Here is a 23,202-nt window from a genome sequence, read left to right as displayed (position 1 = left end):
CAGTGCTCACCCTGGCCCAGTGCTCACCCTGGTCCAGTGCTCCCCTGGTCCAGTGCTCCCCTGGTCCAGTGCTCCCCTGGTCCAGTGCTTACCCTGGCACAGTGCTTACCCTGGCACAGTGCTCCCTCTGGTACAGTGCTCCCTCTGGCACTGTGCTTTCCCTGGCACTGTGCTTTCCCTGGCACTGTGCTTTCCCTGGCACTGTGCTTTCCCTGGCACAGTGCTCCCTCTGGTCCAGTGCTTACCCTGGTCCAGTGCTTACCCTGACACAGTGCTTACCCTGACACAGTGCTTACCCTGACACAGTGCTTACCCTGACACAGTGCTTACACTGGCACAGTTCTTACCCTGGCACAGTGCTCAACCTGGCACGGTGCTCCCTCTGGCATGGTGCTCCCACAGGCACGGTGCTCCCTCTGGCACAGTGCTTACCCTGGCACAGTGCTCCCTCTGAAAGTGACACTCCCTCTGGCACAGTGCTCCATCTGGCACAGTGCCTACTCTGGCACAGTGCTCCCTCTGGCACAGTGCTCCCTCTGGCATGGTGCTTACCCTCGCACAGTGCTCCCTCTGGCACGGTGCTTACCCTGGCACAGGGCTCCCTCTGGCACAGTGCCTACCCTGGTACAATGCTTACTCTGGTACAGTTCTTATCCTGGCACAGTGCTCCCTCTGGTACAGTGCTTACCCTGGCACAGTGCTTACCCTGGCACAGCGCTTACCCTGGCACAGTGCTTTCCCTGGCACAGTGCATCCCTGGTACAATGGTTACCCTGGTACAGTGCTTACCCTGGCACAGTGCACCTTCAGGTACAGTGCTTACCCTGGCACAGTGCTTACCTTGGCACAGTGCACCCTCTGGCACAGTGCTCACTCTGGCACAGTGCTTAACCTGGTACAGTGCTTACCCTGGTACAGTGCTCTCTCTATTACAGTGCTTACCCTGGCACAGTGCTTACCCTGGCACAGTGCTTACCTTGGCACAGTGCACCCTCTGGCACAGTGCTTACCATGGCACAGTGCTCCCTCTGGTACAGTGCTTACCCTGGTACAGGGCTTACCATGGCACAGTGTTCCCTCTGGTACAGTGTTTACCCTGGCACAGTGCTCCCTCTGGTACAGTGCTTACCCTGGCACAGTGCTCACCCTGGCACAGTGCTTACCCTGGCACAGGGCTTACCATGGCACAGTGTTCCTTCTGGTACAGTGCTTACCATGGCACAGTGCTCCCTCTGGTACAGTGCTTACCCTGGCACAGGGCTTACCCTGGCACAGTGCTCCCTCTGGTACAGTGCTTACCCTGGCACAGTGCTTACCCTGGCACAGTGCTCACTCTGGAACAGTGCTTACCCTGGTACAGTGCTCCCTCTGGTACAGTGCTTACCCTGGCACAGTGCTTACCCTGGTACAGTGCTTATCCTGGCACAATGCTTCCCATGGTACAGTGCTTACCCTGGCACAATGCTTACCCTGGCACAATGCTTACCCTGGCACAATGCTTACCCTGGCACAGTGCTTACCCTGGCATAGTGCTTACCCTGGCATAGTGCTTACCCTGGCACAGTGCTTACCTTGGCACAGTGCTTACCCGGGCACAGTGCTTACCCAGGTACAGTGCGTACCCTGGTACAGTGCTTACCCTGGTACAGTGCTTACCCTGGCACAGTGCTTACCCTGGCACAGTGCTTACCCTGGCACAGTGCTCCGTCTGGCACTGTGCTTACCCTGGCACAGTGCTTACCCTGGTACAGTGCCCCCTCTGGTACAGTGCTTACCCTGGTACAGTGCCCCCTCTGGTATAGTGCTTACCCTGGCACAGTGCTCCCTCTGGCACAGTGCTTACCCTGGTACAGTGCTTACCCTGGCACAGTGCTTACCCTGGCACAGTGCTTACCCTGGCACAGTGCTTACCCTGACACAGTGCGTACCCTGGCACAGTGCTCCCTTGGTACAGTGCTTCCCTTGGTACAGTGCTTACCCTGGCACAGTGCTTACCCTGGCACAGTGCTCCCTCTGGCACAGTGCTTACCCTGGTACAGTGCTCCCTCTGGTACAGTGCTTACCCTGGCACAGTGCTTACCCTGGCACAGTGCTTACCCTGGCACAGTGCTTACCCTGGCACAGTGCCCCCTCTGGTACAGTGCTTACCCTGGTACAGTGCCCCCTCTGGTACAGTGCTTATCCTCGCACAGCGCTCCCTCTGGTACAGTGCTTACCCTGGCACAAAGCTCCCTCTGGTACAGTGCTTACGGTGGTACAGTGCTTACCCTGGCACAGTGCTCCCTCTGGCACAGTGCTTAGTGGTACAGTGCTTACCCTGGCACAGTGCTTACCCTGGCACAGTGCTTACCCTGGCACAGTGCTTACCCTGGCACAGTGCTTACCCTGGTACAGTGCTCCCTCTGGCACAGTGCTCCCTCTGGCAAAGTGCTCCCTCTGGTACAGTGCTTACCCTGGCACAGTGCTTACCATGGTACAGTGCTTACCCTGGCACAGTGCTTACCCTGGTACAGTGCTTACCCTGGCACAGTACTTACCCTGGCACAGTGCATACCCTGGTACAGTGCTTACCCTGGTACAGTGCTTACCCTGGTACAGTGCTCCCTCTGGTACAGTGCTTACCCTGGCACAGTGCTTACCCTGGCACAGTGCTTACCCTGGTACAGTGCTTACCCTGGTACAGTGCTTACCCTGGTACAGTGCTTACCCTGGCACAGTGCTTACCCTGGTACAGTGCTTACCCTGGTACAGTGCTTACCCTGGTACAGTGCTCCCTCTGGTACAGTGCTTACCCTGGTACAGTGCTTACCCTGGCACAGTGCTTACCCTGGTACAGTGCTTACCCTGGCACAGTGCTTACCCTGGTACAGTGCTTACCCTGGCACAGTGCTTACCCTGGCACAGTGCTTACCCTGGTACAGTGCTTACCCTGGTACAGTGCTCCCTTGGTACAGTGCTTACCCTGGTACAGTGCTTACCCTGGTACAGTGCTTACCCTGGCACAGTGCTTACCCTGGTACAGTGCTTACCCTGGTACAGTGCTTACCCTGGTACAGTGCTCCCTTGGTACAGTGCTTAACCTGGTACAGTGCTTACCCTGGTACAGTGCTTACCCTGGTACAGTGCTTACCCTGGCACAGTGCTCCCTCTGGTACAGTGCTTACCCTGGTACAGTGCTTACCCTGGCACAGTGCTTACCCTGGCACAGTGCTCACCCTGGCACAGTGCTCACCCTGGCACAGTGCTCACCCTGGCACAGTGCTCACCCTGGCACAGTGCTCACCCTGGCACAGTGCTCACCCTGGCACAGTGCTCACCCTGGCACAGTGCTCACCCTGGCACAGTGCTCACCCTGGTACAGTGCTCACCCTGGCACAGTGCTCACCCTGGCACAGTGCTCACCCTGGCACAGTGCTCACCCTGGTACAGTGCTCACCCTGGTACAGTGCTCACCCTGGCACAGTGCTCACCCTGGCACAGTGCTCACCCTGGCACAGTGCTCACCCTGGCACAGTGCTCACCCTGACACAGTGCTCACCCTGGCACAGTGCTTACCCTGGCACAGTGCTTACCCTGGCACAGTGCTTACCCTGGTACAGTGCTTACCCTGGTACAGTGCTTACCCTGGTACACTGCTCACCCTGGCACAGTGCTCACCCTGACACAGTGCTTACCCTGGCACAGTGCTTACCCTGGTACACTGCTTACCCTGGCACAGTGCTCACCCTGACACAGTGCTTACCCTGGCACAGTGCTTACCCTGGTACAGTGCTTACCCTGGCACAGTGAGGTGATGAGCAGGCTCAATCTCAGCCACATTGCTGCCTCAGGGCCGGGCCGCTCCCACAGGCCCAACCGGAAGCAGAGCGGCTGCAGCCGTCTCCCAGGCAACGGCCCGGCCCCGCCCACTGACCACGACCCCGTCCCGCCCCCTCACTGACCCCGCCCCCTCACTGACCCCGCTCCTTCACTGTCCCCGCCCACTCTCTGACCCCGCCCCCTCACTGGCCCCGCCCCCTCACTGACCGCGCTCCCTCACTGACCCCGCCCCCTCACTGTCCCCCTCACTGACCCCGCCCCCTCACTGTCCCCGCCCCCTCACTGACCCCGCCCCCTCACTGTCCCCGCTCCCTCACTGACCCCGCCCCCTCACTGACCCCGCTCCCTCACTGACCCCGCCCCCTCACTGTCCCCGCCCCTCACTGACCCCGCCCCCTCACTGTCCCCGCCCCTCACTGACCCCGCCCCCTCACTGTCCCCGCCCCTCACTGACCCCGCCCCCTCACTGTCCCCGCTCCCTCACTGACCCCGCCCCCTCACTGACCCCGCCCCCTCACTGTCCCCGCCCCCTCACTGACCCCGCCCCCTCACTGTCCCCGCCCCCTCACTGTCCCCGCTCCCTCACTGACCCCGCCCCGCGGCCCCGCCCCCTCACTGTCCCCGCCCCCTCACTGTCCCCGCCCCCTTACTGACCCCGCCCCATCACTGTCCCCGCTCCCTCACTGACCCCGCCCCCTCACTGTCCCCTCCCCCTCACTGTCCCCGCCCCCTCACTGTCCCCCTCACTGACCCCGCTCCCTCACTGTCCCCCTCACTATCCCCGCCCCCTCACTGACCCCGCCCCGCGGCCCCGCCCCCTCACTGTCCCCGCCCCCTCACTGACCCCGCCCCTTCACTGTCCCCGCCCCCTCACTGTCCCCGCCCCCTCACTGACCCCGCCCCCACACTGACCCCGCCCCCTCACTGTCCCCGCCCCCACACTGACCCCGCCCCCTCACTGTCCCCGCCCCCTCACTGTCCCCGCTCCCTCACTGTCCCCTCTCCCTCACTGTCCCCCTCACTGTTCCCGCCCCCTCACTGACCCCGCCCCCACACTGACCCCGCCCCCTCACTGTCCCCGCCCCCACACTGACCCCGCCCCCTCACTGACCCCGCCCCCACACTGACCCCGCCCCCTCACTGTCCCCGCCCCCTCACTGTCCCCGCTCCCTCACTGACCCCTCCCCCTCACTGTTCCCGCCCCCTCACTGACCCCGCTCCCTCACTGTCCCCGCCCCCTCACTGACCGCGCCCCCTCACTGTCCCCGCCCCGCGGCCCCGCCCCCTCACTGTCCCCGCTCCCTCACTGACCCCGCCCCCTCACTGTCCCCGCCCCCTCACTGACCCCGCCCCCTCACTGACCCCGCCCCGCGGCCCCGCCCCCTCACTGTCCCCGCTCCCTCACTGACCCCGCCCCCTCACTGTCCCCGCCCCCTCACTGACCCCGCCCCCTCACTGTCCCCGCTCCCTCACTGTCCCCGCCCCCTCACTGACCCCGCCCCCTCACTGTCCCCGCCCCGCGGCCCCGCCCCCTCACTGTCCCCGCTCCCTCACTGACCCCGCCCCCTCACTGTCCCCGCCCCCTCACTGACCCCGCCCCCTCACTGACCCCGCCCCGCGGCCCCGCCCCCTCACTGTCCCCGCTCCCTCACTGACCCCGCCCCCTCACTGTCCCCGCCCCCTCACTGACCCCGCCCCCTCACTGTCCCCGCCCCCTCACTGTCCCCGCTCCCTCACTGACCCCGCCCCCTCACTGTCCCCGCCCCCTCACTGACCCCGCCCCATCACTGTCCCCGCCCCCTCACTGTCCCCCTCACTGACCCCGCTCCCTCACTGTCCCCCTCACTGACCCCGCCCCGCGGCCCCGCCCCCTCACTGTCCCCGCCCCCTCACTGACCCCGCCCCTTCACTGTCCCCGCCCCCTCACTGTCCCCGCCCCCTCACTGACCCCGCCCCCACACTGACCCCGCCCCCTCACTGTCCCCGCCCCCACACTGACCCCGCCCCCTCACTGTCCCCGCCCCCTCACTGTCCCCGCCCCCTCGCTGACCCCGCCCCCTCACTGTCCCGGCCCCCTCACTGACACCGCCCCCTCACTGTCCCCGCCCCCTCACTGTCCCCGCCCCCTCACTGACCCCGCCCCCTCACTGTCCCGGCCCCCTCACTGACACCGCCCCCTCACTGACCCCGCCCCCTCACTGTCCCCGCTCCCTCACTGTCCCCGCCCCCTCACTGTCCCCGCCCCCTCACTGTCCCCGCCCCCTCACTGACCCCGCTCCCTCACTGTCCCCGCCCCCTCGCTGACCCCGCCCCCTCACTGTCCCGGCCCCCTCACTGACCCCGCCCCCCCACTGTCCCCGCTCCCTCACTGACCCCGCCCCCCACTCCCTCACTGTCCCCGCCCCCTCACTGTCCCCGCCCCCTCACTGTCCCCGCCCCCTCACTGTCCCCGCCCCCTAACTGTCCCCTCTCCCTCACTGACCCCGCCCCCTCACTGTCCCCGCCCCCTCACTGACCCCGCCCCTCACTGACCCCGCCCCCTCACTGTCCCCGCCCCCTCACTGTCCCCGCCCCCTCACTGTCCCCTCTCCCTCACTGACCCCGCCCCTCACTGTCCCCGCCCCCTCACTGTCCCCGCCCCCTCACTGACCCCGCCCCCTCACTGTCCCCGCCCCCTCACTGTCCCCGCCCCCTCACTGACCCCGCCCCCTCACTGTCCCCTCTCCCTCACTGACCCCACCCCTCACTGTCCCCGCCCCCTCACTGTCCCCGCCCCCTCACTGACCCCGCCCCCTCACTGTCCCCGCCCCCTCACTGTCCCCTCTCCCTCACTGACCCCGCCCCTCACTGTCCCCGCCCCCTCACTGACCCCGCCCCCTCACTGTCCCCGCCCCCCTCACTGACCCCGCCCCCTCACTGTCCCCGCCCCCTCACTGACCCCGCCCCCTCACTGTCTCCGCCCCCTCACTGTCCCCTCTCCCTCACTGACCCCGCCCCCTCACTGTCCCCGCCCCCTCACTGACCCCGCCCCTCACTGTCCCCGCCCCCTCACTGTCCCCGCCCCCTCACTGACCCCGCCCCCTCACTGACCCCGCCCCCTCACTGACCCCGCTCCCTCACTGTCCCCGCCCCCTCACTGTCCCCGCTCCCTCACTGTCCCCGCCCCCTCACTGTCCCCGCCCCCTCACTGACCCCGCCCCCTCACTGTCCCCGCCCCCTCACTGTCCCCGCTCCCTCACTGTCCCCGCTCCCTCACTGTCCCCGCCCCCTCACTGTCCCCGCCCCCTCACTGACCCCGCCCCCTCACTGTCCCCGCCCCCTCACTGACCCCGCCCCCTCACTGACCCCGCCCCCTCACTGTCCCCGCCCCCTCACTGTCCCCGCCCCCTCACTGTCCCCGCTCCCTCACTGTCCCCGCCCCCTCACTGTCCCCGCTCCCTCACTGTCCCCGCCCCCTCACTGTCCCCGCCCCCTCACTGTCCCCGCCCCCTCACTGTCCCCGCTCCCTCACTGTCCCCGCCCCCTCACTGACCCCGCCCCCTCACTGTCCCCGCCCCCTCACTGACCCCGCTCCCTCACTGTCCCCGCTCCCTCACTGACCCCGCTCCCTCACTGTCCCCCTCACTGTCCCCGCCCCCTCACTGTCCCCGCCCCCTCACTGTCCCCGCTCCCTCACTGTCCCCTCTCCCTCACTGTCCCCCTCACTGTTCCCGCCCCCTCACTGTCCCCGCTCCCTCACTGTCCCCGCCCCCTCACTGACCCCGCCCCCTCACTGTCCCCGCCCCGCGGCCCCGCCCCCTCACTGTCCCCGCTCCCTCACTGACCCCGCCCCCTCACTGTCCCCGCCCCCTCACTGACCCCGCCCCCTCACTGACCCCGCCCCGCGGCCCCGCCCCCTCACTGTCCCCGCTCCCTCACTGACCCCGCCCCCTCACTGTCCCCGCCCCCTCACTGACCCCGCCCCCTCACTGTCCCCGCCCCCTCACTGTCCCCGCTCCCTCACTGACCCCGCCCCGCGGCCCCGCCCCCTCACTGTCCCCGCCCCCTCACTGTCCCCGCCCCCTTACTGACCCCGCCCCATCACTGTCCCCGCTCCCTCACTGACCCCGCCCCCTCACTGTCCCCTCCCCCTCACTGTCCCCGCCCCCTCACTGTCCCCCTCACTGACCCCGCTCCCTCACTGTCCCCCTCACTATCCCCGCCCCCTCACTGACCCCGCCCCGCGGCCCCGCCCCCTCACTGTCCCCGCCCCCTCACTGACCCCGCCCCTTCACTGTCCCCGCCCCCTCACTGTCCCCGCCCCCTCACTGACCCCGCCCCCACACTGACCCCGCCCCCTCACTGTCCCCGCCCCCACACTGACCCCGCCCCCTCACTGTCCCCGCCCCCTCACTGTCCCCGCCCCCTCGCTGACCCCGCCCCCTCACTGTCCCGGCCCCCTCACTGACACCGCCCCCTCACTGTCCCCGCCCCCTCACTGTCCCCGCTCCCTCACTGACCCCGCCCCCTCACTGTCCCCGCCCCCTCACTGTCCCCGCTCCCTCACTGTCCCCGCCCCCTCACTGTCCCCGCCCCCTCACTGTCCCCGCCCCCTCACTGACCCCGCTCCCTCACTGTCCCCGCCCCCTCGCTGACCCCGCCCCCTCACTGTCCCGGCCCCCTCACTGACCCCGCCCCCTCACTGTCCCCGCCCCCTCACTGTCCCCCGCCCCCCCACTGTCCCAGCTCCCTCACTGTCCCCGCCCCCTCACTGTCCCCGCTCCCTCACTGTCCCCCGCCCCCTCACTGACCCCGCCCCCTCACTGACCCCGCCCCCCACTCCCTCACTGTCCCCGCCCCCTCACTGTCCCCGCCCCCTCACTGTCCCCGCCCCCTCACTGTCCCCGCCCCCTAACTGTCCCCTCTCCCTCACTGACCCCGCCCCCTCACTGTCCCCGCCCCCTCACTGACCCCGCCCCTCACTGACCCCGCCCCCTCACTGTCCCCGCCCCCTCACTGTCCCCGCCCCCTCACTGTCCCCTCTCCCTCACTGACCCCGCCCCTCACTGTCCCCGCCCCCTCACTGTCCCCGCCCCCTCACTGACCCCGCCCCCTCACTGTCCCCGCCCCCTCACTGTCCCCGCCCCCTCACTGACCCCGCCCCCTCACTGTCCCCTCTCCCTCACTGACCCCACCCCTCACTGTCCCCGCCCCCTCACTGTCCCCGCCCCCTCACTGACCCCGCCCCCTCACTGTCCCCGCCCCCTCACTGTCCCCTCTCCCTCACTGACCCCGCCCCTCACTGTCCCCGCCCCCTCACTGACCCCGCCCCCTCACTGTCCCCGCCCCCCTCACTGACCCCGCCCCCTCACTGTCCCCGCCCCCTCACTGACCCCGCCCCCTCACTGTCTCCGCCCCCTCACTGTCCCCTCTCCCTCACTGACCCCGCCCCCTCACTGTCCCCGCCCCCTCACTGACCCCGCCCCTCACTGTCCCCGCCCCCTCACTGTCCCCGCCCCCTCACTGACCCCGCCCCCTCACTGACCCCGCCCCCTCACTGACCCCGCTCCCTCACTGTCCCCGCCCCCTCACTGTCCCCGCTCCCTCACTGTCCCCGCCCCCTCACTGTCCCCGCCCCCTCACTGACCCCGCCCCCTCACTGTCCCCGCCCCCTCACTGTCCCCGCTCCCTCACTGTCCCCGCTCCCTCACTGTCCCCGCCCCCTCACTGTCCCCGCCCCCTCACTGACCCCGCCCCCTCACTGTCCCCGCCCCCTCACTGACCCCGCCCCCTCACTGACCCCGCCCCCTCACTGTCCCCGCCCCCTCACTGTCCCCGCCCCCTCACTGTCCCCGCTCCCTCACTGTCCCCGCCCCCTCACTGTCCCCGCTCCCTCACTGTCCCCGCCCCCTCACTGTCCCCGCCCCCTCACTGTCCCCGCCCCCTCACTGTCCCCGCTCCCTCACTGTCCCCGCCCCCTCACTGACCCCGCCCCCTCACTGTCCCCGCCCCCTCACTGACCCCGCTCCCTCACTGACCCCGCCCCCTCACTGTCCCCGCCCCCTCACTGACCCCCTCACTGTCCCCGCTCCCTCACTGACCCCGCCCCCTCACTGTCCCCACCCCCTCACTGTCCCCGCCCCCTCACTGTCCCCACTCCCTCACTGTCCCCGCCCCCTCACTGTCCCCGCTCCCTCACTGTCCCCGCCCCCTCACTGTCCCCGCCCCCTCACTGTCCCCACCCCCTCACTGTCCCCGCCCCCTCACTGACCCCCTCACTGACCCCGCCCCCTCACTGACCCCCTCACTGTCCCCGCCCCCTCACTGACCCCCTCACTGTCCCCGCTCCCTCACTGTCCCCGCCCCCTCACTGACCCCGCCCCCTTACTGTCCCCGCCCCCTCACTGTCCCCGCCCCCTCACTGTCCCCACTCCCTCACTGTCCCCGCCCCCTCACTGACCCCCTCACTGACCCCGCCCCCTCACTGACCCCGCCCCCTCACTGTCCCCCTCACTGTCCCCGCTCCCTCACTGACCCCGCCCCCTCACTGTCCCCCGCCCCCTCACTGTCCCCGCCCCCTCACTGTCCCCGCCCCTTCACTGTCCCCGCCCCCTCACTGTCCCCGCCCCCTCACTGTCCCCGCCCCCTCACTGACCCCGCCCCCTCACTGTCCCCGTCCCCTCACTGTCCCCGCTCCCTCACTGACCCCGCCCCCTCACTGTCCCCGTCCCCTCACTGACCCCGCCCCCTCACTGACCCCGCCCCCTCACTGTCCCCCTCACTGTCCCCGTCCCCTCACTGTCCCCGCTCCCTCACTGACCCCGCCCCCTCACTGTCCCCGCCCCCTCACTGACCCCGCCCCCTCACTGTCCCCCTCACTGTCCCCGTCCCCTCACTGACCCCGCCCCCTCACTGTCCCCGCCCCCCCACTGTCCCCGCCCCCTCACTGTCCCCGCCCCCTCACTGTCCCCGCCCCCTCACTGACCCCGCCCCCTCACTGACCCCGCCCCCTCACTGTCCCCGCCCCCTCACTGACCCCGCCCCCTCACTGTCCCCGCCCCCCCACTGTCCCCGCTCCCCCACTGTCCCCGCTCCCTCACTGTCCCCGCTCCCTCACTGTCCCCGCTCCCTCACTGACCCCGCTCCCTCACTGTCCCCGCCCCCTCACTGACCCCGCCCCCTCACTGACCCCGCTCCCTCACTGTCCCCGCCCCTCACTGTCCCCGCCCCCTCACTGTCCCCGCTCCCTCACTGTCCCCGCTCCCTCACTGTCCCCACCCCCTCACTGACCCCGCTCCCTCACTGACCCCGCCCCCTCACTGACCCCGCCCACTCACTGTCCCCGCTCCCTCACTGACCCCGCCCCCTCACTGTCCCCGCCCCCTCACTGACCCCACACTCTCACTGTCCCCGCCCCCTCACTGTCCCCGCCCCCTCACTGACCCCGCCCCCTCACTGTCCCCGCCCCCTCACTGACCCCGCCCCCTCACTGTCCCCGCCCCCTCACTGTCCCCGCTCCCTCACTGTCCCCGCCCCCTCACTGTCCCCGCCCCCTCACTGACCCCGCCCCCTCACTGTCCCCGCCCCCTCACTGTCCCCGCCCCCTCACTGTCCCCGCCCTCTCACTGTCCCCGCCCCCTCACTGTCCCCGCTCCCTCACTGTCCCCGCCCCCTCACTGTCCCCGCCCCCTCACTGACCCCGCCCCCTCACTGTCCCCGCTCCCTCACTGACCCCGCCCCCTCACTGTCCCCGCCCACTCACTGTCCCACCTCCCTCACTGACCCCGCCCCCTCACTGTCCCCGCCCCCTCACTGACCCCGCCCCCTCACTGACCCCGCCCCCTCACTGTCCCCGCCCCCTCACTGACCCCGCCCCCTCACTGACCCCGCCCCCTCACTGACCCCGCTCCCTCACTGTCCCCGCTCCCTCACTGTCCCAGCTCCCTCACTGACCCCGTCCCCTCACTGTCCCCGCTCCCTCACTGACCCCGCCCCCTCACTGACCCCGCCCCCTCACTGTCCCAGCTCCCTCACTGACCCCGCCCCCTCACTGACCCCGCCCCCTCACTGATCCCGCCCCCTCACTGTCCCCGCCCCCTCACTGACCCCGCCCCCTCACTGTCCCCGCCCCCTCACTGACCCCGCTCCCTCACTGTCCCCGCCCCCTCACTGACCCCGCCCCCTCACTGACCCCGCCCACTCACTGTCCCCGCCCCCTCACTGTCCCCGCCCCCTCACTGTCCCCGCCCCCTCACTGTCCCCGCCCCCTCACTGACCCCGCCCCCTCACTGTCCCCGCCCCCTCACTGTCCCCGCCCCCTCACTGTCCCCGCTCCCTCACTGTCCCCGCCCCCTCACTGTCCCCGCCCACTCACTGTCCCCGCTCCCTCACTGACCCCGCCCCCTCACTGTCCCCGCCCACTCACTGTCCCCGCTCCCTCACTGACCCCGCCCCCTCACTGTCCCCGCCCCCTCACTGTCCCCGCCCCCTCACTGACCCCCTCACTGACCCCGCCCCCTCACTGAACCCGCTCCCTCACTGAACCCGCTCCCTCACTGTCCCCGCCCCCTCACTGACCCCGCCCCCTCACTGTCCCCGCCCCCTCACTGTCCCCGCTCCCTCACTGTCCCCGCCCCCTCACTGACCCCACCCCCTCACTGTCCCCGCCCCCTCACTGACCCCGCCCCCTCACTGACCCCGCCCCCTCACTGTCCCCGCCCCCTCACTGTCCCCGCTCCCTCACTGTCCCCGCCCCCTCACTGACCCCGCCCCCTCACTGTCCCCGCTCCCTCACTGTCCCCGCCCCCTCACTGACCCCGCCCCCTCACTGTCCCCGCTCCCTCACTGAACCCGCTCCCTCACTGTCCCCGCCCCCTCACTGTCCCCCTCACTGTCCCCGCTCCCTCACTGTCCCCGCCCCCTCACTGTCCCCGCCCCCTCACTGACCCCGCCCCCTCACTGTCCCCGCCCCCTCACTGTCCCCGCCCCCTCACTGTCCCCGCTCCCTCACTGTCCCCGCCCCCTCACTGACCCCGCTCCCTCACTGTCCCCCTCACTGACCCCGCCCCCTCACTGACCCCGCCCCCTCACTGACCCCGCTCCCTCACTGTCCCCGCCCCCTCACTGTCCCCGCCCCCTCACTGTCCCCGCTCCCTCACTGTCCCCGCCCCCTCACTGACCCCGCCCCCTCACTGTCCCCGCCCCCTCACTGTCCCCGCCCCCTCACTGACCCCGCTCCCTCACTGTCCCCGCCCCCTCACTGACCCCGCCCCCTCACTGTCCCCGCTCCCTCACTGTCCCCGCCCCCTCACTGTCCCCGCCCCCTCACTGACCCCGCCCCCCTCACTGTCCCCGCTCCCTCACTGTCCCCCTCACTGTCCCCGCCCCCTCACTGTCCCCGCCCCCTCACTGTCCCCGCTCCCTCACTGACCCCGCCCCCTCACTGTCCCCGCTCCCTCACTGACCCCGCCCCCTCACTGTCCCCGCCCCCTCACTGACCCCGCCCCCTCACTGTCCCCGCTCCCTCACTGACCCCGCCCCCTCACTGTCCCCGCCCCCTCACTGTCCCCGCCCCCTCACTGTCCCCGCTCCCTCACTGACCCCGCCCCCTCACTGTCCCCGCCCCCTCACTGACCCCACCCCCTCACTGACCCCGCCCCCTCACTGTCCCCGCCCCCTCACTGACCCCGCTCCCTCACTGTCCCCGCCCCCTCACTGACCCCGCCCCCTCACTGTCCCCGCCCCCTCACTGACCCCGCCCCCTCACTGTCCCCGCCCCCTCACTGACCCCGCCCCCTCACTGTCCCCGCCCCCTCACTGACCCCGCCCCCTCACTGTCCCCGCCCCCTCACTGACCCCGCCCCCTCACTGTCCCCGCTCCCTCACTGTCCCCGCCCCCTCACTGACCCCGCCCCCTCACTGTCCCCGCTCCCTCACTGACCCCGCTCCCTCACTGACCCCGCCCCCCTCACTGTCCCCGCTCCCTCACTGACCCCGCCCCCCTCACTGTCCCCGTCCCCTCACTGTCCCCGCCCCCTCACTGACCCCGCCCCCTCACTGTCCCCGCTCCCTCACTGTCCCCGCCCCCTCACTGACCCCGCCCCCTCACTGTCCCCGCTCCCTCACTGACCCCGCTCCCTCACTGACCCCGCCCCCCTCACTGTCCCCGCTCCCTCACTGACCCCGCCCCCCTCACTGTCCCCGTCCCCTCACTGTCCCCGCCCCCTCACTGTCCCCGCTCCCTCACTGTCCCCGCCCCCTCACTGTCCCCGCCCCCTCACTGACCCCGCCCCCTCACTGTCCCCGCTCCCTCACTGACCCCGCCCCCTCACTGTCCCCGCCCACTCACTGTCCCAGCTCCCTCACTGACCCCGCCCCCTCACTGTCCCCGCCCCCTCACTGACCCCGCCCCCTCACTGACCCCGCCCCCTCACTGTCCCCGCCCCCTCACTGACCCCGCCCCCTCACTGACCCCGCCCCCTCACTGACCCCGCTCCCTCACTGTCCCCGCTCCCTCACTGTCCCAGCTCCCTCACTGACCCCGTCCCCTCACTGTCCCCGCTCCCTCACTGACCCCGCCCCCTCACTGACCCCGCCCCCTCACTGTCCCAGCTCCCTCACTGACCCCGCCCCCTCACTGACCCCGCCCCCTCACTGACCCCGCCCCCTCACTGTCCCCGCCCCCTCACTGACCCCGCTCCCTCACTGTCCCCGCCCCCTCACTGACCCCGCCCCCTCACTGACCCCGCCCACTCACTGTCCCCGCCCCCTCACTGTCCCCGCCCCCTCACTGTCCCCGCCCCCTCACTGTCCCCGCCCCCTCACTGTCCCCGCCCCCTCACTGACCCCGCCCCCTCACTGTCCCCGCCCCCTCACTGTCCCCGTCCCCTCACTGTCCCCGCCCCCTCACTGTCCCCGCTCCCTCACTGTCCCCGCCCCCTCACTGTCCCCGCCCACTCACTGTCCCCGCTCCCTCACTGACCCCGCCCCCTCACTGTCCCCGCCCACTCACTGTCCCCGCTCCCTCACTGACCCCGCCCCCTCACTGTCCCCGCCCCCTCACTGTCCCCGCCCCCTCACTGACCCCCTCACTGACCCCGCCCCCTCACTGAACCCGCTCCCTCACTGAACCCGCTCCCTCACTGTCCCCGCCCCCTCACTGACCCCGCCCCCTCACTGTCCCCGCCCCCTCACTGTCCCCGCTCCCTCACTGTCCCCGCCCCCTCACTGACCCCGCCCCCTCACTGTCCCCGCCCCTTCACTGACCCCGCCCCCTCACTGACCCCGCCCCCTCACTGTCCCCGCCCCCTCACTGTCCCCGCTCCCTCACTGTCCCCGCCCCCTCACTGACCCCGCCCCCTCACTGTCCCCGCTCCCTCACTGTCCCCGCCCCCTCACTGACCCCGCCCCCTCACTGTCCCCGCTCCCTCACTGAACCCGCTCCCTCACTGTCCCCGCCCCCTCACTGTCCCCCTCACTGTCCCCGCTCCCTCACTGTCCCCGCCCCCTCACTGTCCCCGCCCCCTCACTGACCCCGCCCCCTCACTGTCCCCGCCCCCTCACTGTCCCCGCCCCCTCACTGTCCCCGCTCCCTCACTGTCCCCGCTCCCTCACTGTCCCCGCCCCCTCACTGACCCCGCTCCCTCACTGTCCCCGCCCCCTCACTGTCCCCCTCACTGACCCCGCCCCCTCACTGACCCCGCCCCCTCACTGTCCCCGCTCCCTCACTGTCCCCACCCCCTCACTGACCCCACCCCCTCACTGACCCCGCTCCCTCACTGTCCCCGCCCCCTCACTGTCCCCGCCCCCTCACTGTCCCCGCTCCCTCACTGTCCCCGCCCCCTCACTGACCCCGCCCCCTCACTGTCCCCGCCCCCTCACTGTCCCCGCCCCCTCACTGACCCCGCTCCCTCACTGTCCCCGCCCCCTCACTGACCCCGCCCCCTCACTGTCCCCGCTCCCTCACTGTCCCCGCCCCCTCACTGTCCCCGCCCCCTCACTGACCCCGCCCCCCTCACTGTCCCCGCTCCCTCACTGTCCCCCTCACTGTCCCCGCCCCCTCACTGTCCCCGCCCCCTCACTGTCCCCGCTCCCTCACTGACCCCGCCCCCTCACTGTCCCCGCTCCCTCACTGACCCCGCCCCCTCACTGTCCCCGCCCCCTCACTGACCCCGCCCCCTCACTGTCCCCGCTCCCTCACTGACCCCGCCCCCTCACTGTCCCCGCCCCCTCACTGTCCCCGCCCCCTCACTGTCCCCGCTCCCTCACTGACCCCGCCCCCTCACTGTCCCCGCCCCCTCACTGACCCCGCCCCCTTACTGACCCCGCCCCCTCACTGTCCCCGCCCCCTCACTGACCCCGCTCCCTCACTGTCCCCGCCCCCTCACTGACCCCGCCCCCTCACTGTCCCCGCCCCCTCACTGTCCCCGCCCCCTCACTGTCCCCGCCCCCTCACTGTCCCCGCCCCCTCACTGACCCCGCCCCCTCACTGTCCCCGCCCCCTCACTGTCCCCGCTCCCTCACTGTCCCCGCCCCCTCACTGACCCCGCCCCCTCACTGTCCCCGCCCCCTCACTGACCCCGCCCCCTCACTGTCCCCGCCCCCTCACTGACCCCGCCCCCTCACTGTCCCCGCCCCCTCACTGACCCCGCCCCTTCACTGTCCCCGCTCCCTCACTGTCCCCGCCCCCTCACTGACCCCGCCCCCTCACTGTCCCCGCTCCCTCACTGACCCCGCTCCCTCACTGACCCCGCCCCCCTCACTGTCCCCGCTCCCTCACTGACCCCGCCCCCCTCACTGTCCCCGTCCCCTCACTGTCCCCGCCCCCTCACTGTCCCCGCTCCCTCACTGTCCCCGCCCCCTCACTGTCCCCGCCCCTCACTGTCCCCGCTCCCTCACTGACCCCGCCCCCTCACTGTCCCCGCCCCCTCACTGTCCCCGCCCCCTCACTGTCCCCGCCCCCTCACTGTCCCCGCCCCCTCACTGTCCCCGCCCCTCACTGTCCCCCTCACTGACCCCGCCCCCTCACTGTCCCCGCCCCTCACTGTCCCCGCCCCCTCACTGTCCCCGCCCCCTCACTGTCCCCGCCCCCTCACTGTCCCCCTCACTGACCCCGCCCCCTCACTGTCCCCGCCCCCTCACTGTCCCCGCCCCCTCACTGTCCCCCTCACTGTCCCCGCCCCCTCACTGTCCCCGCTCCCTCACTGTCCCCGCCCCCTCACTGTCCCCCTCACTGACCCCGCCCCCTCACTGACCCCCTCACTGTCCCCGCCCCCTCACTGACCCCGCTCCCTCACTGTCCCCGCCCCCTCACTGACCCCGCTCCCTCACTGTCCCCGCCCCCTCACTGTCCCCGCTCCCTCACTGACCCCGCCCCCTCACTGACCCCGCCCCCTCACTGTCCCCGCCCCCTCACTGTCCCCGCTCCCTCACTGACCCCGCCCCCTCACTGACCCCGCTCCCTCACTGTCCCCGCCCCCTCACTGACCCCGCTCCGTCACTGTCCCCGCTCCCTCACTGTCCCCGCTCCCTCACTGACCCCGCCCCCTCACTGTCCCCGCCGCCTCACTGTCCCCGCTCCCTCACTGTCCCCGCTCCCTCACTGTCCCCGCCCCCTCACTGTCCCCGCTCCCTCACTGTCCCCGCTCCCTCACTGACCCCGCCCCCTCACTGACCCCGCTCCCTCACTGTCCCCGCCCCCTCACTGTCCCCGCCCCCTCACTGACCCCGCCCCCTCACTGTCCCCGCCCCCTCACTGACCCCGCCCCCTCACTGTCCCCGCCCCCTCACTGTCCCCGCCCCCTCACTGACCCCGCCCCCTCACTGTCCCCGCCCCCTCACTTTCCCCGCCCCCTCACTGTCCCCACCCCCTCACTGACCGCGCTCCCTCACTGTCCCCGCTCCCTCACTGTCCCCACCCCCTCACTGTCCCCGCTCCCTCACTGTCCCCCTCACTGTCCCCGCTCCCTTACTGACCCCGCCCCCTCACTGTCCCCGCCCCCTCACTGTCCCCGCCCCCTCAATGTCCCCCTCACTGTCCCCGCCCCCTCACTGTCCCCGCTCCCTCACTGTCCCCCTCACTGTCCCCCTCACTGTCCCCGCTCCCTTACTGACCCCGCCCCCTCACTGTCCCCGCCCCCTCACTGTCCCCGCCCCCTCACTGTCCCCCTCACTGTCCCCGCACCCTCACTGTCCCCGCTCCCTCACTGACCCCGCCCCCTCACTGTCCCCGCTCCCTCACTGTCCCCGCCCCCTCACTGTCCCCGCCCCCTCACTGACCCCGCTCCCTCACTGTCCTCGCCCCCTCACTGTCCCCCTCACTGTCCCCGCTCCCTCACTGTCCCCGCCCCCTCACTGTCCCCGCACCCTCACTGTCCCCGCCCCCTCACTGTCCCCGCCCCCTCACTGTCCCCGCTCCCTCACTGTCCCCGCTCCCTCACTGTCCCCGCCCCCTCACTGTCCCCACCCCCTCACTGTCCCCGCCCCCTCAGTGACCCCGCTCCCTCACTGTCCCCGCCCCCTCACTGACCCCGCCCCCTCACTGTCCCCACCCCCTCACTGTCCCCGCTCCCTCACTGTCCCCGCCCCCTCACTGACCCCACCCCCTCACTGTCCCCGCCCCCTCACTGACCCTGCTCCCTCACTGACCCCGCCCCCCTCACTGTCCCCGCTCCCTCACTGACCCCGCCCCCCTCACTGTCCCCGCCCCCCTCACTGTCCCCGCTCCCTCACTGTCCCCGCTCCCTCACTGTTCCCCTCACTGCCCCCCTCACTGTCCCCGCCCCCTCACTGTCCCCCTCACTGTCCCCGCCGCCTCACTGTCCCCGCCCCCTCACTGTCCCCCTCACTGTCCCCGCCCCTCACTGTCCCCGCCCCCTCACTGTCCCCGCTCCCTCACTGTCCCCCTCACTGTCCCCGCCCCCTCACTGTCCCCGCTCCCTCACTGTCCCCGCCCCCTCACTGACCCCGCCCCCTCACTGTCCCCGCCCCCTCACTGACCCTGCTCCCTCACTGACCCCGCCCCCCTCACTGACCCCGCTCCCTCACTTTCCCCCTCACTGTCCCCGCCCCCTCACTGTCCCCGCCCCCTCACTGTCCCCCGCCCCCTCACTGTCCCCTCACTGTCCCCGCCCCTCACTGTCCCCGCCCCCTCACTGTCCCCGCTCCCTCACTGTCCCCCTCACTGTCCCCTCCCCCTCACTGACCCCGCCCCCTCACTGACCCCCTCACTGTCCCCGCTCCCTCACTGTCCCCGCTCCCTCACTGTCCCCGCCCCCTCACTGTCCCCGCTCCCTCACTGTCCCCGCCCCCTCACTGTCCCCGCCCCCTCACTGACCCCGCCCACTCACTGTCCCCGCCCCCTCACTGTCCCCGCTCCCTCACTGACCCCGCCCCCTCACTGACCCCGCCCCCTCACTGACCCCGACCACTCACTGTCCCCGCCCCCTCACTGTCCCCGCCCCCTCACTGTGCCCGCTCCCTCACTGACCCCGCTCCCTCACTGTCCCCGCCCCTCACTGTCCCCGCTCCCTCACTGACCCCGCTCCCTCACTGTCCCCGCCCCCTCACTGTCCTCCTCACTGTCCCCGCCCCCTCACTGTCCCCACCCCCTCACTGTCCCCGCCCCCTCACTGTCCCCGCCCCCTCACTGACCCCGCCCCCTCACTGACCCCGCTCCCTCACTGTCCCCGCCCCCTCACTGACCCCGCTCCCTCACTGTCCCCGCCCCCTCACTGTCCCCCTCACTGTCCCCGCTCCCTCACTGTCCCCGCCCCCTCACTGTCCCCGCACCCTCACTGTCCCCGCTCCCTCACTGTCCCCGCCCCCTCACTGTCCCCGCCCCCTCACTGACCCCGCCCACTCACTGTCCCCGCCCCCTCACTGTCCCCGCCCCCTCACTGACCCCGCCCCCTCACTGACCCCGCCCCCTCACTGACCCCGACCACTCACTGTCCCCGCCCCCTCACTGTCCCCGCTCCCTCACTGTCCCCGCTCCCTCACTGTCCCCGCTCCCTCACTGACCCCGCCCCCTCACTGACCCCGCCCCCTCACTGACCCCGACCACTCACTGTCCCCGCCCCCTCACTGTCCCCGCTCCCTCACTGACCCCGCTCCCTCACTGTCCCCGCCCCCTCACTGTCCCCGCCCCCTCACTGTCCCCGCCCCCTCACTATCCCCGCTCCCTCACTGTCCCCGCTCCCTCACTGACCCCGCCCCCTCACTGTCCCCGCCCCCTCACTGTCCCCGCTCCCTCAATGACCCCCTCACTGTCCCCGTCCCCTCACTGTCCCCGCCCCCTCACTGTCCCCGCTCCCTCACTGTCCCCGCCCCCTCACTGTCCCCGCCCCCTCACTGACCCCGCCCCCTCACTGTCCCCGCTCCCTCACTGTCCCCGCTCCCTCACTGACCCCGCTCCCTCACTGTCCCCGCCCCCTCACTGTCCCCGCCCCCTCACTGTCCCCGCTCCCTCACTGTCCCCCTCACTGTCCCCGCCCCCTCACTGTCCCCGCCCCCTCACTGTCCCCGCCCCCTCACTGTCCCCGCCCCCTCACTGTCCCCGCTCCCTCACTGTCCCCCTCACTGTCCCCGCCCCCGCACTGTCCCCGCTCCCTCACTGTCCCCGTCCCCTCACTGACCCCGCTCCCTCACTGACCCCGCCCCCTCACTGTCCCCACCCCCTCACTGTCCCCGCTCCCTCACTGTCCCCGCCCCCTCACTGTCCCCGCTCCCTCACTGTCCCCCTCACTGTCCCCGCCCCCTCACTGACCCCGCCCCCTCAGTGACCCCGCTCCCTCACTGTCCCCGCCCCCTCACTGACCCCGCCCCCTCACTGTCCCCACCCCCTCACTGTCCCCGCTCCCTCACTGTCCCCGCCCCCTCACTGACCCCGCCCCCTCACTGTCCCCGCCCCCTCACTGACCCTGCTCCCTCACTGACCCCGCCCCCCTCACTGTCCCCGCTCCCTCACTGACCCCGCCCCCCTCACTGTCCCCGCCCCCCTCACTGTCCCCGCTCCCTCACTGTCCCCGCCCCTCACTGTCCCCGCTCCCTCACTGTCCCCCTCACTGTCCCCGCCTCCTCACTGTCCCCGCCCCCTCACTGTCCCCCGCCCCCTCACTGTCCCCCTCACTGTCCCCGCCCCTCACTGTCCCCGCCCCCTCACTGTCACCGCTCCCTCACTGTCCCCCTCACTGTCCCCGCCCCCTCACTGACCCCGCCCCCTCACTGACCCCCTCACTGTCCCCGCTCCCTCACTGTCCCCGCTCCCTCACTGTCCCCGCCCCCTCACTGTCCCCGCTCCCTCACTGTCCCCGCACCCTCACTGTCCCCGCCCCTCACTGTCCCCGCTCCCTCACTGACCCCGCCCCCTCACTGTCCCCGCCCCTCACTGTCCCCGCCCCCTCACTGTCCCCGCCCCCTCACTGTCCCCGCCCCTCACTGTCTCCCTCACTGACCCCGCCCCCTCACTGTCCCCGCCCCTCACTGTCCCCGCCCCCTCACTGTCCCCGCCCCCTCACTGTCCCCCTCACTGACCCCGCCCCCTCACTGTCCCCGCCCCCTCACTGTCCCCGCCCCCTCACTGTCCCCCTCACTGTCCCCGCCCCCTCACTGTCCCCGCTCCCTCACTGTCCCCCTCACTGACCCCGCCCCCTCACTGTCCCCGCCCCCTCACTGTCCCCGCCCCCTCACTGTCCCCCTCACTGTCCCCGCCCCCTCACTGTCCCCCTCACTGTCCCCGCCCCCTCACTGTCCCCGCTCCCTCACTGTCCCCCTCACTGACCCCGCCCCCTCACTGTCCCCGCCCCCTCACTGACCCTGCTCCCTCACTGACCCCGCCCCCCTCACTGTCCCCGCTCCCTCACTGACCCCGCCCCCCTCACTGTCCCCGCCCCCCTCACTGTCCCCGCTCCCTCACTGTCCCCGCTCCCTCACTGTCCCCCTCACTGCCCCCCTCACTGTCCCCGCCCCCTCACTGTCCCCGCCCCCTCACTGTCCCCCGCCCCCTCACTGTCCCCCTCACTGTCCCCGCCCCTCACTGTCCCCGCCCCCTCACTGTCCCCGCTCCCTCACTGTCCCCCTCACTGTCCCCGCCCCCTCACTGTCCCCGCTCCCTCACTGTCCCCGCCCCCTCACTGACCCCGCCCCCTCACTGTCCCCGCCCCCTCACTGACCCTGCTCCCTCACTGACCCCGCCCCCCTCACTGTCCCCGCTCCCTCACTGACCCCGCCCCCCTCACTGTCCCCGCCCCCCTCACTGTCCCCGCTCCCTCACTGTCCCCGCCCCCTCACTGACCCCGCTCCCTCACTGTCCCCCTCACTGTCCCCGCCCCCTCACTGTCCCCGCCCCCTCACTGTCCCCCGCCCCCTCACTGTCCCCCTCACTGTCCCCGCCCCTCACTGTCCCCGCCCCCTCACTGTCCCCGCTCCCTCACTGTCCCCCTCACTGTCCCCTCCCCCTCACTGACCCCGCCCCCTCACTGACCCCCTCACTGTCCCCGCTCCCTCACTGTCCCCGCTCCCTCACTGTCCCCGCCCCCTCACTGTCCCCGCTCCCTCACTGTCCCCGCCCCCTCACTGTCCCCGCCCCCTCACTGTCCCCGCCCCCTCACTGACCCCGCCCACTCACTGTCCCCGCCCCCTCACTGTCCCCGCTCCCTCACTGACCCCGCCCCCTCACTGACCCCGCCCCCTCACTGACCCCGACCACTCACTGTCCCCGCCCCCTCACTGTCCCCGCCCCCTCACTGTGCCCGCTCCCTCACTGACCCCGCTCCCTCACTGTCCCCGCTCCCTCACTGACCCCGCTCCCTCACTGTCCCCGCCCCCTCACTGTCCTCCTCACTGTCCCCGCCCCCTCACTGTCCCCGCCCCCTCACTGTCCCCGCCCCCTCACTGACCCCGCTCCCTCACTGTCCCCGCCCCCTCACTGTCCCCGCCCCCTCACTGTCCCCGCCCCCTCACTGTCCCCCTCACTGTCCCCGCTCCCTCACTGTCCCCGCCCCCTCACTGTCCCCGCACCCTCACTGTCCCCGCTCCCTCACTGTCCCCGCCCCCTCACTGTCCCCGCCCCCTCACTGACCCCGCCCACTCACTGTCCCCGCCCCCTCACTGTCCCCGCCCCCTCACTGACCCCGCCCCCTCACTGACCCCGCCCCCTCACTGACCCCGACCACTCACTGTCCCCGCCCCCTCACTGTCCCCGCTCCCTCACTGTGCCCGCTCCCTCACTGTCCCCGCTCCCTCACTGACCCCGCCCCCTCACTGACCCCGCCCCCTCACTGACCCCGACCACTCACTGTCCCCGCCCCCTCACTGTCCCCGCTCCCTCACTGACCCCGCCCCCTCACTGTCCCCGCCCCCTCACTGTCCCCGCCCCCTCACTATCCCCGCTCCCTCACTGTCCCC

At 71.4% G+C, this 23,202-nt stretch overlaps 1 protein-coding gene across 6 annotated transcripts in view; it reads right to left on the bottom strand.

Moving 5' to 3' along the window:
* Positions 1-3,903, bottom strand: part of LOC140390590 (uncharacterized) — a 180,017-nt gene extending 176,114 nt beyond the window's left edge. For 5 of the 6 annotated variants that reach the window (XM_072475802.1, XM_072475803.1, XM_072475805.1 and 2 more), the window contains exon 1: positions 3,777-3,903. In XM_072475802.1, the coding sequence (XP_072331903.1) occupies positions 3,777-3,819 (43 nt within the window). In that variant the 5' untranslated portion in view covers positions 3,820-3,903. Of the gene's footprint in view, positions 1-3,759 lie in introns of all 6 variants that reach the window. The other variant, XM_072475806.1, reaches the window with a different exon arrangement.
* Between the last annotated feature and the right edge of the window lie 19,299 nt (positions 3,904-23,202).

The sequence above is a fragment of the Scyliorhinus torazame genome, chromosome 14 (assembly GCF_047496885.1).
Source record: "Scyliorhinus torazame isolate Kashiwa2021f chromosome 14, sScyTor2.1, whole genome shotgun sequence".
NCBI lineage: Eukaryota > Metazoa > Chordata > Chondrichthyes > Carcharhiniformes > Scyliorhinidae > Scyliorhinus > Scyliorhinus torazame.
Note: the sequence above shows the minus strand (reverse complement) of the source record. Positions and strands in the feature narration are given on the sequence as shown.